Genomic DNA, 16707 nt, shown 5'->3' with positions numbered 1-16707 from the left:
AGTTTTCTTAAAAGAAAACATTCAGGTTTTGATTATTTGGCTCTTGTGTGATAAAGGATTTCTAGAAAAGTCAAGCAGATGTGAAGCCTCAGCCTTCCACAGGCTGCCTACAAGAGCAAGCAATAAGATTATTACCTGTATTTAATGGAAACAAAATGGAACTCCCAAGCTTAGCAGCCTTACTGTGAGAGAAAGATCATCATCATCTACCAAGATCTTTCTTCCTTGTAGCCAGTCTTAACTGCATATGCACATAGGTCTGCATTCAAAAAACAGTTTTGTGCCAAAAATGCCAAGATGTTAGCTACAAGTGACAATTCATAAAATTGTGAGACAGAAGATTCCATAGGCTTTCAAGTGCTGAGAAGCAGTGAAATATTTAAACATAAGCATTGATACAATTTCTTAGTGCTTGACAAAATAATGTCAACTTCTGGGACCCCCAGATACTCTCAGCTGTCACTAAACACTAAAATTTAACAGGTATTTGAAACAAGGAGACTGTGATGATATGTAGTTGTAGGTTTTGGCCTAAGGGAAAAAACTTAATTTAGTTAAACTCTTTTCTTCATATGTCACTGCTTAATCAATTACTTCTTCAGAACTAATAAGCAATGTAACTTTAGTGATATTCTGAACTGAAATATGCCCAAACCACAGACTGCCCAATATCGATACCACAAACTTTGGCCTCACATTTATATAGAGAATTGTTAGTGTATTGGATATAAAATACCTGCATAGGACATGACAATTCCTTTATGTTTAGGCTTAAATATTTGGCATACAACATAGACACCACTTTATCACAATGTAAATTTGGAATAACACAAGAAAGTCTTGTCTGTGATCTTAAACATAAAACTTTAATTACTTAGCACATGAAATGAATTATGATTAAAATCATGCAGATATTCAGACTGCAAAACAAAATACTTCAAATACAATTTATGTTTAAAATCTACTCAGTCAAATATCTACTTTGAGGTAAAAACATAAGAATACTAAGCAATTATAACCTTAACATAAATAAACAAGTATTGATATTTTCAGAACAAAATAAACACGGAAAACAGCAATTTTTAACACATTGGTACAAGAGATACAGCCCACTACTCTCCTTCAGAGTATGATCCACTCATCTGATATAAATCCAAAAATACTAAAAAACTGCATACTACTAAAGCACAGCAGTCAGATTCTCCCAACATAAGACTCCTACCTGCATACTGCAGGGTTGGGGCAAGTTTTTCTAAAAAATAGATAATCTCAAAAATGAAGGGGTTTAATTACACAGCTTCCAAACAAGCACAGTGAAAGCTGCACAACCAAATCCCTAGTGAATACTACAAAATGCCTTTGGCCAAAATTCCAAATACAAACAACTGAAATTCAGGTCAAAAATATGTGACCAATTAAAACTTTTATGCTATCACTTGCATGCACAAAAGTAGACCAATTCTCTGTTTGTACACCTCAGCCTATTTTTGTTTGGGGTTGTTTAAGGAACTGTTTGTGCAAAGAATCACATTGCTGCCCAGGGTCCAACTGCACATTCAGATTCAAAATAACCACAGGCCTCCTCTAAATCACATAATTTCCCCAAGATGACAGAGGTCTCTCTTATTTCTCTAACTTTCAAGAAAAAAAAATATTTATGCTCATCACAAGCAGTACAATTAGAATACAAATAAGAACATTCTATTATAGTCTGCAACAGCTGAGGTTTGCATCTCCTGAACTGATTCACTCCTAAGAGCAACAAGACAAGGAAAATGACACAAAAACTATAATATAAATATTATACTACACCACAAAGCACTACAAATAGAACGTACAAAAATTATATTAGGGCATAAATATCTGTAAACCTATTAAAAAGAACACCTTAATATTAATACAGTTTGCAAGGTAAACATAACCTACAGTCTAAGTTTTCAAATGGCTGTTTGTCAATGCAGCATAGAACATTTCCATAGTGCAAATCTTACCAACTGTATGAAAGATACTGTCCCCTTCAGAAAAATGCTCTTTTCCCCACCACTCTCAAAACAATGAGTCACAAAGTCCTATCTCATTTCACATTTAGTATAAGATGTGGTTTGAAACATACTAACATACAGAACTTTAACACTGAAAAAAGGCTGAATGATGTTGAGAAATTAAAAGAAAAAAAGTTAGATATGTTATAGCTGGAAGACATGAAATCCAAAAATATGATCCCTGGAAAAGAGGAAATAAAAAGACACTGATACCACCTTTCTTTCATCTGCTGGAAACATATTGTATGACAGTACAGCAGGGTCCCGATATGGTACAACAACCACAAGATTACTTTAATTGCTGAAGAATCACAGTGTTAAGTATATCTGCTTCTTGTAGTGTCAGGCTTTCATCTGTAAGCTCTTTATTTGGAAAGGTAGTCACAAGAACAAAATCCGTTGTTGCAAAAGCTGGACGGGACTGGATAATGAAATCTCGAATATGCTTAATCCTGTGAAAAGGATATGGACATGAAAATTCCATATGATTCCATCTGACATGCATCTCTGAACATTAAGATGATCAGAGAACACAAAACCATCAACCAGACTAAACCACTAAGTAAGTTCTAGATTTCACATTTCTCTTTGATCCAGATGACCAATGATTGTAGCCTACAATCTTTTGGTCCTTGCATTAAAAAAAAAACCTGAAAAATTATAGTGAATGTTGCTTGTTTTCTCAAATAACAGAAACAAAATTTGTAACATGGAAGTATATTGTAAACCAATACCTAACATAGGAAGTCAAGTAATTTCAACATCACTGTCAAAAGTTTCATTATTAATTAGCAAATTCCAAAAAGGTGAAATTATTAATGGAAGAAAGAATCGTAAAATATATGGTCACAGTGAAGAGAGGGCAGAGAGGAATTATTAATGCACTTCAGTAGCAAGAGGTTCCGCCTACCTTCACTTGGCAGTGAACTTCTGAACAATAGTTAATAAAACAGTCACATACACAGTATAACAAGAATAATTTAATTTTATAAGACATAGATTAAAAAATAGTATTTTAGAGATTAAATCCTGAAATTTGAGGTTTTTCTATTAAGACATTAAGCTGAGAATAAATCTGTGAAGATCTTTTGTAATTATTAAGTTTCCAAATTTACTGTAGCCGAACAAGCAGGTATTTCAGCTTCCTATCAGTCTTCAAGGCCTATGACATAAGTAATGCACTTTGGCAGCTGATTTGATCATATATATAAAGATTGACAGTCAAGAAAAAGCTAATAATAGTTAAACAAGCTCCTGTCAACACAATCTAGGTTGTCACAGATCTTACTGGCAAGTTTACCACTTCTACCCTTCCATGCAGACAGAAGAACACACAACTCAGCTATAGAGGCTCCCAGTAAGCTTCATGGTTTGTCTCAGTCACTTCTCATCAGATGCTGTGAAGAAAGGATCTGGGCCTGTACTCTCAGGGTATCAGGATCTCAGCATATTATCCGGTCTAAACTATCAAAAAATACTAATGTATCTTCCTCCCTACTGGCATCTCAGCTAAAATTTCCTCACTGTGCTCTGTGTATACTGTCAGGCAAAGAAAGCTACACTTTGTCCTTATTCTGAGCCAGGAGGAAAAAAGGGAAGCAGATGAGCTCTCCATGTAACAGTATTAACATGGAATTGGGTATATGCTAACACCATCTCCAAGTCAGGATTCAAGTTGCAGCCATGTTCTAACACAACTGTGCATATTTGAAGTCAAGGCTGGATTTAACAGTGCTTAAGCATGGGTGGAACTGCTGCCTAAATATCTGCCCAACGATCTCTCAGCAGTGGAAAGCAGAGCTTTGCAGAACCTTGCACTAACATAACCTCATGGGGTTGGCCAACACCGCTTGTGGCACTGCCCCAACGTCAACAAAATTGGTGCCAAGTTCTAATCAGCAAAGCTACTAAAAAATCTAAAACCTCCATCAAGTTCACACGCTGCCAATTCTCAGGAGATGACCACCCAAAACAGAAGTTGGTTCTCAGTATTATGTCCACCCACATGCTGGAATTGCAAATGAGCATGAAGTGTCTGTATACCCTTCTGCATATGAGCTGCAGTCTACACTTATAGCCCATGTCACAACCTCGAGTATAACAAGGTAGAAAATGGGAATTCTTGAATATGGGCCACAGGATTTCTCTGCCCATAGTGTGGATTATATTCCAATTGAGACTATACTCCACACTTAGCAATAAAGTGCTCTCACTTTGTTTCCCAAGTCATCTACCTGGTCCTCCCAAGGAAGGTCCAGGACTGGGATGACTACATAGTGGGGCTGTGCAGATTTCAGCTGACCTGGGAACAGTTATGGCTTGTACTATGTCCTTAAAAAAAAAAAATCAAAGGACATAATTGGTTATAAAAGTGTGTAAAGTTGCAGTTATCACATGTATTGTACTTCCAAGTACAGAAGTACTTTTTGACAGTCAGTTTATCATGTATCCATATAATGAAAGTGACACAGACCTATATATTTCAGCAAGGCTGGTATTTCCCCCTTTTTGATGTCTTGCCAAGACTCATTTAACGACAAAACACAAACTTATTCAAATAGTTACTGTTACCTACATTGATGCAGAATCAATTTACCTGTGTGTTTGATTAAATCTTTGTATTAACCGGCTTCCATCTGCTAATCTAATTTGAATTTTAGTTGCTGGCATAGAATCATCAATCAGAACAGGTGCATTAAGAATGGATTTCTCCTCCTCCTCTGGGGAAGAAGGTGTGCTGACTATTTCAGGTGTAAGGCTATGGGATTGGAAAAAAAAACAAACCAGATGTTACTAATGGAACCATGACAAAGTTGTCTGAAATTTTCAGTCACAGGAATGAAACAGCATAAGAATACAGAGCACAGAACAGATTTAGCTTTTTTCACCTTCCGAGTTTTTGCCCTTCGCCACTGAAAGCTTTGAATCGCAGTCTGGGCTTCACATATTCCTGTTCTTGGTGGTCTTCCATATCCAAATTCACCTGGCCACCATGAACAAGTCGCTGCAGTTCCAAAGGAATTTCCCTTAATTATAAAAGTAATACATTACAATAATTGCACTTTCAATTACATTCATATATGCAAAAAAGAAATCATCCAAGAAGTACACACACAGTAGGAGTCAACACTAATGTTATATATACTTTAAAGTCACATTCAATTGTTTTATGAATTGATTTCATCCTAAAAGAAGAAAAAAACATCAGTGAACTAACAATCAAAACCTAGAATATACTGGCAGCTGACTCAAAGAATGAGCTAGGAAAAAGTGGGAATATAAAAGCTGCGGCAACAAGTACCATTCAGAGTTAAACCACCAAAGGAACCAAAGCATTCCAAATTTCTAAGTGCCCCACACATCTGGTGACAAATACAGACTATATCTTAAGGGTTCAGGCAAAGAAGTCTGGAGGTTTTAATAAGTGTGTGGAGAATAGATTTTTCTTAATTTCAAAGACATACCTCAAAAAAGTTGTCATTTAAACTTACCCTCTTTTAACAGACTCAAGAAATTGGGCATTTGTTGGATCTGAATAGGATCTCAACTCGCCATCATCTAAACTGAATCCATTCCTCCACAGTTTCAGCAAAATTTGAACCTGTGAAGCAAAACAAGTAAAAAAACCTGAAGACAAATAAGATCGTATAATTTCATACAGACTACTTATAGAAATTTTGATCTATACTAAACAGATTTTATAAGATCACAAACAAGAAAGCAAATGACAAAAATAGGAACAATACATTGCACTGTAACTGTCATTGTTAGATTATTTTTGAAAAAGCCCAATAGTTATAGACTACTATCTTCTAGACCACTTTCCTACCTCGAGAAAAAGATTCTCTTTATTTGCTACCCATGGCACAAAGCATGATATAGTGAAGGTGTAGTGATCTTCACAGTATTCCAACTACTTTCAAAAGCAGTAAAAATTTTTAGTGAGAAATTAAGAAATTAACCCGTAAAATTACAAATTACTGCTGATACATCAGTTACAGCAAAACCTCCACTTTCCTCAAATTATTACATGCTGAGCTCCAACAAAGCTGAACGTAGCTCCATTCAGTTCAAATGCTAAGAATCTTGGAAACCAGCCTCCTTTGCTCCCTTCTTATTTTGCTACATCCTACATGAAGGTCCAGCCAGGGCCCTCCAGATTCAAAACCTGCACCTCTCTTCCTTCTAAGTGCTTTGTCATCCAGAAAAACTAAGCTTCTCCAGTCAGTGTAACTGGCCATCTCTCAAAACCTATTTGTGCTCCCAGTTATGGAAAGCCCACTCCAACAAGATTCTGCCTGGCTACAGCTGGCTGTTACTTGGAGTAGGATTACTGAAGAGTAGAAGGCAGCAGCTCCTTGTGTGGCACGACAGCACCCCCTAGCCAGCTGAAAATCTGCGTCAGCCATTCACAAAAATAGCAAAGTGCAGAAAACTTCATCTCTCCCCACCCTCTCCTTCACATCCTGTTTTTTAAGGGATAGGAAAAAAAGGCCTCTAACCTGCTTCACCTCCCCTAGAATGCATCCATGCCCTCCAGTTTGAGATAGGCTGTTTGCAAGCCACAACAAGAACCAATTCCTAAAAGGATTAAAATGTTAGCATAGCTAAGAGAATCCAGGACAACACCTGGTGGAAAGTAACTGAAAAGGAGGTGTGCTAAGAATTTCATAGTAACTTACATCTGACAGTTCCACAATGGAGGCGTTAAGTATATCCAATAAACATCTCTTCAGAAACTTCAACAATTTCTACTGAACACGTATCTAATATTTAGATAATTTTTTTTCCTCATAAAAATTGTTACACTAATACTGGCATTTCTAGCTGTAAACACGATTAAGAGGCCTCTGTTGGAGGTTCTGTTTTCTGCTATGAATTTTACTTACATCCTGATTTTCTCCATATATGTATTCAGAGTGCTTTTGTGATGAGTCACCCAATCTGTATCCACCACCAGAAAATGACTGAAAAAAACACAAAGAAAAGCTTCTAAAATAATTATATGAAACAGTTTATTAGAATTCTTACCCAGGTAAAAAAAAAAAAAAAAAAAAAAAAAAAAAAAAATTGAAAAAGAAAAAAAGCCATCCATGAGCTTTGCGACACATTTCAGCTTCTGTTCTGTACACTTTTCAAATATAAGACTTATAGAATACTTCAGTTTGGAAAAGACCTTTAAAGGTCACAAGCTTGAATGTTTCCAGGAATGGGGCATGCACCACCTCCCTGAGCAACCTGTTCCAGTATTTTACCATACTCATAAAAAATGTCGCTCTTATACCTAGTGTGAATCTACCCTTTTTAGTCTAAAACCTTTATGCCTTGTCCTACCAAAACAGGGTCTGCTGAAAAAGTCTATCCGCATCTTTCTTGCAGGCCCCCCCTTCAGGTACTGGAAGGCTGTAATAAGGTCTTGTCTTCTCCAGGCAGAACAATCTCAACTCTCTCAGCCCTTCCTTACAGGAGAGATGCTCCATTCCTCTGATTATTTTTGTGGTTTTCCTCTGGACTCACTCTAACAGGTCCATGTTCCTCTTGTGCTGTGGATCCCAGAGCTGGATGTATCACTCCAGGCAGACTCTCACCAGAGTGGAGTAGAGGGGCAGCATCCCCTTCCTCATCCTGGTGCCCATGCTTCTTGTGATGGAGCCCAGGACATGTTTGGCTTTCTGGGCTGTGAATGCACATTGTTGGGTTATGTCCAGCTTCTCACCCACCAGTACCCCAAAGTCCTTCCCCAGAATTGCTCTCGATCCTTTCATCCTCCAGCCTGTGCTGATACTGGGGGTTGCCGTGACGCAGATGCAGGATGAGGTTCCCATGAGCACACTTCTTAAGCTTATCCAGATCCTTCTGGATGGCATCAAAGACCTCAGGCACTCCAACTCCAACACTCAGCCTGGTGTCACCTGCAGACTTGCTGAGGCTGTGCTCAATGCCACTGTCTCTGTTGCTGATGAAAACATTAAACAGCATTGGTCCCTCTACAGATACCTTGTCACCAACCTCCATCTGGACACTGAACTGTTGACCACAACTCTCTAGGAGCAATTCTAAGATTTGGGATGCAAATTAAGTCTCATTTCTTGTTTAATCACTTGTAATTAAAAACAAAGTACATTATTCCAGTTCATTATGATTTCTAATTATTTCCTCTGAAATTGTGTCATTCTTTCTCTTTATTTTCTAGAGCAAGCTGTTTGAACACAGACAATATAAAACTATGTTGAGCAAATCTGGTTTTTGCAAATCACAGAAGGTGGTACTTGTTCTTCTGTGGTTTGATGAATTTCAGAGACAAATGTAAAGAGAGATCACCACACTTCTTAACTTTTACCTTGGCTTTATTGAAGTCACCAGATGCTCTTGAGGCTTCATCTAATGGGACAGCCCCATGTTCTTTTGCTTCCTTGAAGAGTTCAGCAACAATTTTACTCGGATTACTAGAAGCTCCAGAAATCTGTAATCCTCTGTATTCTGAGTCACCTGAATAAAATCTTTAGAATAGTAATGCATATAAGAAACAATGTTTTAAATAACAAGCACAATTTTTCTCTTTCCACCAAAATAGTAAACAAAGAAACAAATCTGGCACAAAACCTTTTCTTTCTGATAAATGTTTCACTTGGTTCTGACCTTCTCAACAATACAAGCAGCACTATAACCAAAGACATTTGACTAACAAAGAAACAAAGTGCCTTTTGGAACAGATCCCAAAGATCAGAGGGCAAGACCATAAGTTTTAAGTGAGCACAGTCTTAATGGGACTGGGCACCTTATGTGGCTGTCACCTACCCTAGAAAGATTGATTTCCTCAGGGGTGTCCTGAGCATGGGACTGTGCCTAGATAGAGTATAAATTTACAGCTAACACCACCTTATCAGAAAAGTATAAAACTGTTCTTGGAAAACCTGAACAGTCCCACAATTTGATTTTTTAATTCAAAGATCTAGCATACTTCCATTCACAACAGTATCAGAAATAGAAATTTTTAATAACTATAATTAAGTTTTCAAGGCATTTTAAAACCTGCAGAAACTGTTGTGAAAGTTAATTTGCAGAATTTTTTTTCCTTCACAGCGCTATTACTAGCTCTTGAGCACAAAATGTTAAACGATAAATAATTCAGTTCAATAGTGTATCTGTTTGATATTCCTCAAGAATTATCTTGAGAAAAGCACTACAATCTCTAAATACTGTTGGAATAGATGGTGTAAAAAAACCTGTATATAAATAAAAATCTGGTAAACCTGAATGTATTGCTTTTGATTACATGAAGAATTCATAACTAATAACTGGCAAATCAATTAGTCCATGTGAAACTGTCTCTCAGATCAATGCCTTCACAACGTGTTGATTCCATCATATTGTACAATTACCAGAAGAGAGTAGTGGGTATGAGGGTACTGTATAATCATACTGTTTTAATAATGCCACATAACTGTCAATCCCTGAATAACATGACTCCATTGTACATAAATCTGTGTTTATTACCCCAGCTACCATTTAAATGGAAAATCTTTAATTATTAGATTTAAAAGAATGTTAGTAAGGATATGAAACAAGAATTCTTAACAGAATTTGTATTCAAGAAAGGAAGTACAGTAATTTCACAACTACAAGGCGCACCCTTTAGACTAAAATTTTTTCCCGAACCTGGAAGTGCGCCTTATAGTCCGGTGCACCTTATCTGATGTACAAAGTTGTGACATTTGCCACCCCAGAAGTGTGAGCTGCAAGCAGGGGGTGGTGCCGCGGGAGCGCCGAGTCACAAGGAGGGGCGGGAGCGGGCAGCCACGGCCAGCAGGAGCTGCGCAGGGAGGGAGTTGCCCTGGCCCCGGCGCGGGGGGAACGAGGAGCCGCCAGTCGTGGGGGGAGCGAAGAGCTGCAGGAGCTGCGGGAAAGCAGCGGCGGTGGGGTAGCCCCTGCAGCCGCGGGAAAGGGGCAAGAAGCGGTGGCGCTGCTGCCGACCATGGGGAAGGGGCGAGAACCGGCGGCGCTGCCCGTGTGGCTGCCGGAAAGGGGCGAGAAGCGGCCGGGGTGGCCGTGCCGCCAAGCCGAGCAAGGATGGGTACCAGGTCGGCCGAGCCACTGAGCGAGGACAGGCGCTAGGGCAGCCGAGCCGCTGAGCCGAGCAAGGACGGGTGCTAGGGCGGTTGAGCCGCCGAGCGAGGATGGGGGCCAGGGCGGCCGTGCCACCGAGCTGAGAAACGGACAGGCAGCAGGGTGGCTCTGCAGAGCCGTGAGGAGGAACAGCAGGGCGGCACAACGGAGGCGCAAAGGGGAACGGCACGGCAGGAGCGCTGAGCCGAACAAGGGAACGGCACAGCAGGAGTGCCAAGCTGAGCGAGGGAACGGCACGGCGGCTCCATGGCACCGCGAGGGGGAATAGCACCGCGGCAGCATGGAGCTGCAAGGGGGAGGCGGCCCTGCGGTTGCGCCGAGCCTTGCCTGCTGGCACCGGGGGCAGGAGGGAGTGCCAGGTCCACTGCACGGGGAGGGCGCCTGCGGCTGCCTTTGAAAGCCTATGCTGATCTGTGAAAAATGTTTCCAAATTGAGCCCCTGCCAGTAAACTCCACAATCGCGGGTTTCCGTGCACCTTATATGATCTACAAAGTTGCAAATTTTGCTGACTCCCAGGGGGTGCGCCTATAGTCCAGTGCGCCTTATGGTCGTGAAATTATTGTACTCATGTTTGAGCAATAGATACACAGAAAAATTCAGGATATTCAGAAAGACAAAAAAGTTTTTGAGTACAAGTGCAAGTTACAACCTTTACAACCACACAGGCTAAAGCATCTACAGGTCCTACATCACTCCAGTCAGATTCTGCTAAATATAACTTTACAACAACAGTGTACAGCTAACACTCTAATAAGTTCCCTAGCTCTTTGCAGCACAGACCCAGCTCACCTGAATTTTGAAAGAACACGAGAGAACAAAGTGTGAACGTGACACAAACTCCAATTACGTTCACAATTATAAATTATTTTTTTGTTTTGTTTTAAAAATACCTTTGGTTTTCTTTGTCATCACTCATGCTTCTCTCTGGTTTTCTCAGCCTTTTAAGAGAATCCAGTTTAAGACTGCCAAGAGAATAAAAGAAAACATTTGAATAGGACTGGCACATAAATTTCGTATCTAACTTCTGAAACTATTTCTTTTTCAAAAACTTAGAATATCGAGTTGAGTTTCCTGGTTTTTGGGGTTTTGTTTGGTTGCTTGGTTTTTTGGGTTTGCTTTGGTTTGGGGTGTTTTTTTGCCTAAGTACACAGCCATGAATACTTCTCAGTGAACAAGGAGAAAAAGGCACATGTAGGACAGAGATATTTTGCATTAACAGTTGGACTGGCTGGTCATTATTGGTCTATTTTAACTGCACTGTTTTTTAATAGCATAGAAAAGCAGCACTGTTTCCATGCAATTAATGCACTGCTCTCATCTGAGAGCAAACTGAAGTCACTTACTCATCTCTTCCTTCTCACACAGATTCCACTATGAACACCAACAAATAACAAGTATTTGCCAACTATCACACTGAAGTATTTGAGATACTGTGTTGCAGCTTCTCCTTTGGTTGGGAGTGGGAAGTTATAACTTCATGAGATGTACTGGGGAATGGAGCTGTTTGCTTCATTTGTTTGTAAACTTAGTTCTATGTAGCTGGTTAGTCAGCTTAGGTGGTTTCACCAACAAAAAACCTCAAACTCCCCATGCTTCCAAGTGTTGCATACTCTGCTGAAGCCTCTCTTCCTGAAGAGAATTCCTGAAGTTCATTTGCAGTGAACTTGAAGCACAACTGTTGACTAAGATCTTTTCTTTTGCTTGATCTCCTCTAACAGAGATCCATGCTGGGCGACAGTGATTCAAAAACAAGCAACATACAGGACTTGTTATGGCATCACTGTCAGTAGTTTTAAAAATATTTATTTTCTTTAAATTATTTTTTTAAAAATTAATTACAAACTGATACTTTTACACAAAAATTCCAAGACTATGCTGAATCTTCAAATGTTACGTGAACTGCAAACACTGCAGTTTAGCAGTGTTTCAGCAAAAGCTGGACTGAAATATAGACATGTGTCTTTCATTCCACCTGCCCAACCCAGACAAATTCATTAAGAAGTCCTTCTTACTTCTGTCACTCTATTGGAACCTACTAAGGAGCCACTAATAATTTTTAGAATTACTATTTGTCTCATCAGAGACTGCCATAAATGCAAGACTGAAAGCAGCTCACTTGCCAAGTTTCACACAAGTTGCCAATTTACTGAATTTTGAAGAAGCAAACAGCTTAAGTAATTTTCTGATACAGCAGATTTCCAAATTATGTCTGTATAAAAAAAAGAGCAACATAACATTTTACTTATAGCATCTTACATGAAGTGGGTTTAAAAGGTTTTGGAATACCTGGAATATAACTGGTAAAAAGGCTCCTAAATAAATTTTAAAAGCATTCCGAGAAGACAGACAACACATTATGGTAGGGATTCACAATTTCAATCTATGTCAATTCATAATGAGATTTTAATACAAGGAGGGGATCAAGCAGGAATGACCAAGTTTTGTGAGGTAATAAAACACCTATCCACACATTTCTGAAAAAAACCCCACACCTTACCTCTGTGATACCTTTGGGTTACTGATCTTTGTAGCTGTTGGCTTGTCAGAACACAATGACTGCCTTTTAGCTTCATCTTCATATAACTCTGCCAAGGCCAGCTGTAGGAAACAGAACTCTTTTTGTAAGTCTGTAACTCTAGAACTACACATAGAATAGAAATAAGACAAAAGTTAACATGAAATATGCATCTCTCCAGAAAATTAGAAACATCAGCATGAGGAGCCTCAACTAAAACTCAACTTCCTTTGTGCTTTATGAAAAAACCCAAACTACACAATGCTTAAATGCCATTATGACTTGGAACTTGTACTCTGCTATCCTTTGGTTTCCACTGCTTCACTGGCTACATAGAGTTTGTATTAGATTCAGAGTCACAATACAGAGGTATTAAGCATCAGCTTAATATCTAAATGGTAACAAACTGAAATAAAACAGAAACCTACCCCTCTGATAGAAGCAAATAACGAATGTTACAATCATTTTAGATAGAAATGTAAAAAATGTAATGCAAAAAATCTTGTACTGTGATGAAGAACAAATTCAGCCTCGCTGGCTTGAATTCAAGGCATCTCTCCCCAAATACTGACACAAACCCAAAAATTTTCACAAAGATTCCTAAAATGCTGCCATATCACTGGCAAGCTAATTCTTAGAAAGTTATGCAAGGGACCTGCAATGTCATTTCAGCAATCTTTCTTTTGTCCTGAGTAAGACTCTACTTTGTCAGATCATCCTTAGTTTTGTCCCCAAACGACTCGGCTCACACTATGTGACTGACATTTTAGCATTTTACACACCAGAAAAGGTACTAGGTTACAATTTCATTACAGTTTTATGTAGAGAGGATACACATTAAAATAAAATGAAACATTATCTGTCCTTGAAAACACACTGCTATGAAAACAGGGTATTAATCCCTTATTATTTTTTGTTGTTTCTATGATACTATGAGGCATTTTCTGCAGGGGAAAATTAAATATAAGGAATTATATCCATTAAGAAAATTAAATTGAGAAAAGAGAGCCCAAAAATCTGCCAAAACCTCTATTCCATTTGAGGATAGCAGAAAATATGTTTCAGATACATAAAGCTGATGGGTAAGTTATAGACAACATATGTACCTGTAGCATCCCTAATCCAGGGACTGAGGGATACTGAGAGAGCACAGAAGGGCATGGCCAGGCCTCTGTGCTTTCCTCATGCTCTGTCTCATATCGTGGCACCACAAATCGAGCACAGACCCAGGAGGGTTACTTCCTTGGGGTTTAACACTTACTGTATCAGTAAGTATCCAGCCAAAATGCCAGTCTGCTTCAGTAAGACCTTTTGACCCAAGAGTATTAACACCGACTTCATTACTGTTACATATTGTAACAACGAAAAATCAATTCTGGAGAACAACACAACAGTAACAATGGAGAAGGCTCTAGACAGGTCTCACTGGGGTCTTTCTGTACTTATAGGGAGCTTAGAAAAAAGAGGGAGAACGACTTCTTACATGGGTAGATAGTGATAAGAAAAGGCAGAATGGGTTTTAAATTACAAGAGGAGAGGTTTAGGTTTTAAACCACATGAGAAGAGGTTCAGATTAGACTTTACTCAGAGGCTAGTGAAGCATTGGAACAGAAACCCCAGAGAAGCTGTGGATACTCCATCCCTGGGAGCGTTCAAGGCCAGGCTGGATGGGGCTCTGAGCTACCTGGTCTAGTGGAAGGTGTCCCTGACCTTGGCATGAGGGGCTGGAACTAGATGATCCGTAAGACCCCTTCCAACTCAAAGCATCCTATGATTGCAGCAAAACTAACCTTCAGAAGAAGCTAGGAAATTTCCAAACAGTAACCAACCAAAAAAAAAAACCCAAACCAAAAAGACCCAAACAAACAAAAAAACAAAGCAACAAACCAAGAAACCAATACCCATTTTCTCTATTAAGTAAGTATAATTAAATAGAACAGGGGCAGTTTCAGTTACTAAGTTCCATCTGCTTTCCAATTAATTTCTTGCTAAAAGATTTTGAACCTTCATAAAGTGACAAATCACATGCAAAAAAGGAATACTGCTTAAAGGGGTTACAATTAGCTTCTAAGCACCAATGCTTAAAAGTGTGATGACACTCTACGTTTCCCACACACACCTGGGAAAAGATCTTGCCCTTAGTCTTACATCACATCTGCAGAGACTGACATTTTCATACGGGACAAGACATTCCTATCAAATAATCAGGAAATGCAATGGCACTGCATCCACGGACAGTTAAAACTCAACTAGTGAACTGCCGGGAAAGCCCTTCCCGTAGGCTGGAGAACACATGCCGTTTCCTAAAGGGCCTAGCGCTCTTCCAGAGGCGTCCTCCCCTCCCAGCCTCACGAGGGGCGTGGGAGCTGAAGGAAGAAAAGCCGGCAGGGCTCAGAGGGCAGGGCAGGGCAGTCCCGGTGGGGAACCCGCGCACCGCCCGCTCCCCTCAGGGGCGGCCCGAGGGAAGGCCTGGGGCGCCCCCGAGGGGACGCGGCGCTGCGCCCGGCCCGGCCCCGCGCTGGGAGCGGGGCGGCACCTCCGCCCTCTCACCTGCAAATCCCGGGCGCTGGGCGGGCGGCCGCCGCTCCGGGGCTGCCGATCCCTGCGGCTGCCGGCGGCCGGAGCCGCGGGCACATCCCCGTCCGGCTGCGCGGGCGCTGCCCCGCCGTCCGCCATCTTGTGGAGGCGGTGGCGAGGGCCGGGCGGGGCGGGGCCAGCGCCGCCGGAGCGGCCGCCATGGCAACGGGAGGGGCTGTGCCGTGCCGGCCGTGCGGGCCCCGATCGTCTGAACTTTACAGTGCTTGTGCAGCTCAGCAAACAGAACCATCAGCATTCATTCGAGGCGACCTGCGTAGCTTGTTTGTCAGTACTCAAAACCCTGCTTACTGGCTGTATGTCTTGCTACTCATGCTGCTTAGTCTGCAGGTGCAGTTGTTCCCTTCATTTGAGTCTGGGTCAAATTCATATACTCAAATTCATATACAAATACTGGGTCTGGTTCATTGTGAGTCGGTGGCCAACGAGTTGGTGGTTGTGGTCGGCCACTGCCAGGATCACCTATCACAGAATCAAATAGGCTGGAACAGACCTCTGGAATCATCAAGTCCAACCTGTGACCAAACACCACCATGTCAACAAGACCATGGCACTGAGTGCCCCACCCGGCCCTTCCTTAAACACCTCCAGGGACAGTGGCTCCGCCATCTCCCTGGGCAGCCCTTTCCAATGTCTTACCCTAATTTCTGTGACAAAATTCTTCCTAATGGCCAACTTAAACTTCCCCTGGCTCATTTTAAGACTATGTTGTCTCATCCTGTTGCTGGGGAGAAGTGGCCAACTCCCACCTGGCTACAACTTCCTTTCAGGGACTTGTGGAGCATCATAAGGTCATCCCTGAGAGTTCTTTTCTTCAGTCTAAACAAGCCCAGCTCCCTCAACTACTCCTCGTAGGACTTGTGCTCCAGACCCTTCACCAGCTTCTATGCCCTCTTCTGGATCCTTCTCTTTCCCCTGGTTACTGCTCAGTTCTGCTGACTTCACTCCTGGTGGCCCTTGTCCAGACAGACCTTTTGTCTTGGGATTGTCTTCTCTTTTCCTTAAAACAGCTCCTTGTCCTTAAAACTTAGCATGATGCCATATTTTATGGGGTGTCCCTGCAGTCATTCAGGGCCAGCTGTTCTGCCTGTGTGCCTTCCAAACTCCTTGTGTACCTCCAGCCTGCTCACTGGTGAGGCAGAGTGGGAAGCAGAAAAGGCTTTGATGCTGTGTAAGCCCTGCTCAACAATAGTCAAAGCAGCATTGTGTTACCAACACTAGTTTTCAGTCACAAATCCAAAACACAGCGTTTATAAAAAATAAACTCCAGCCTAGACAGGATGAAGAACTCTTGACTGTGATTAGGAAGCTGAACTGGAGTAGTGAGAAGCTGTAGCTGGAATAGCCAGCTAACTATCCTCAGTTTTCTCTAGGGCTGTTAGGCTCAAACGCCTGTTGCTTTCCAATCAATCTCTCTAGACCCTGTT

General features: G+C 40.9%; 1 protein-coding gene across 1 annotated transcript; it reads right to left on the bottom strand.

The window, feature by feature from the left end:
• Nucleotides 1–845: 845 nt before the first annotated feature.
• Nucleotides 846–15361, bottom strand: UBXN2B (UBX domain protein 2B). The gene is made up of 9 exons (XM_033075386.1): nucleotides 15236–15361; nucleotides 12668–12768; nucleotides 11061–11132; nucleotides 8383–8542; nucleotides 6932–7009; nucleotides 5534–5643; nucleotides 4931–5068; nucleotides 4639–4800; nucleotides 846–2494 (listed from the first exon to the last, which is right to left on the bottom strand). Exons 1-9 carry the CDS (start codon nucleotides 15359–15361, stop codon nucleotides 2332–2334), a joined length of 1110 nt encoding a protein of 369 aa, XP_032931277.1. The 3' UTR covers nucleotides 846–2331.
• Nucleotides 15362–16707: the final 1346 nt, after the last annotated feature.

This window comes from Catharus ustulatus, chromosome 1 (genome assembly GCF_009819885.2).
Source record: "Catharus ustulatus isolate bCatUst1 chromosome 1, bCatUst1.pri.v2, whole genome shotgun sequence".
NCBI classification, from domain to species: domain Eukaryota; kingdom Metazoa; phylum Chordata; class Aves; order Passeriformes; family Turdidae; genus Catharus; species Catharus ustulatus.
Note: the sequence above shows the minus strand (reverse complement) of the source record. Positions and strands in the feature narration are given on the sequence as shown.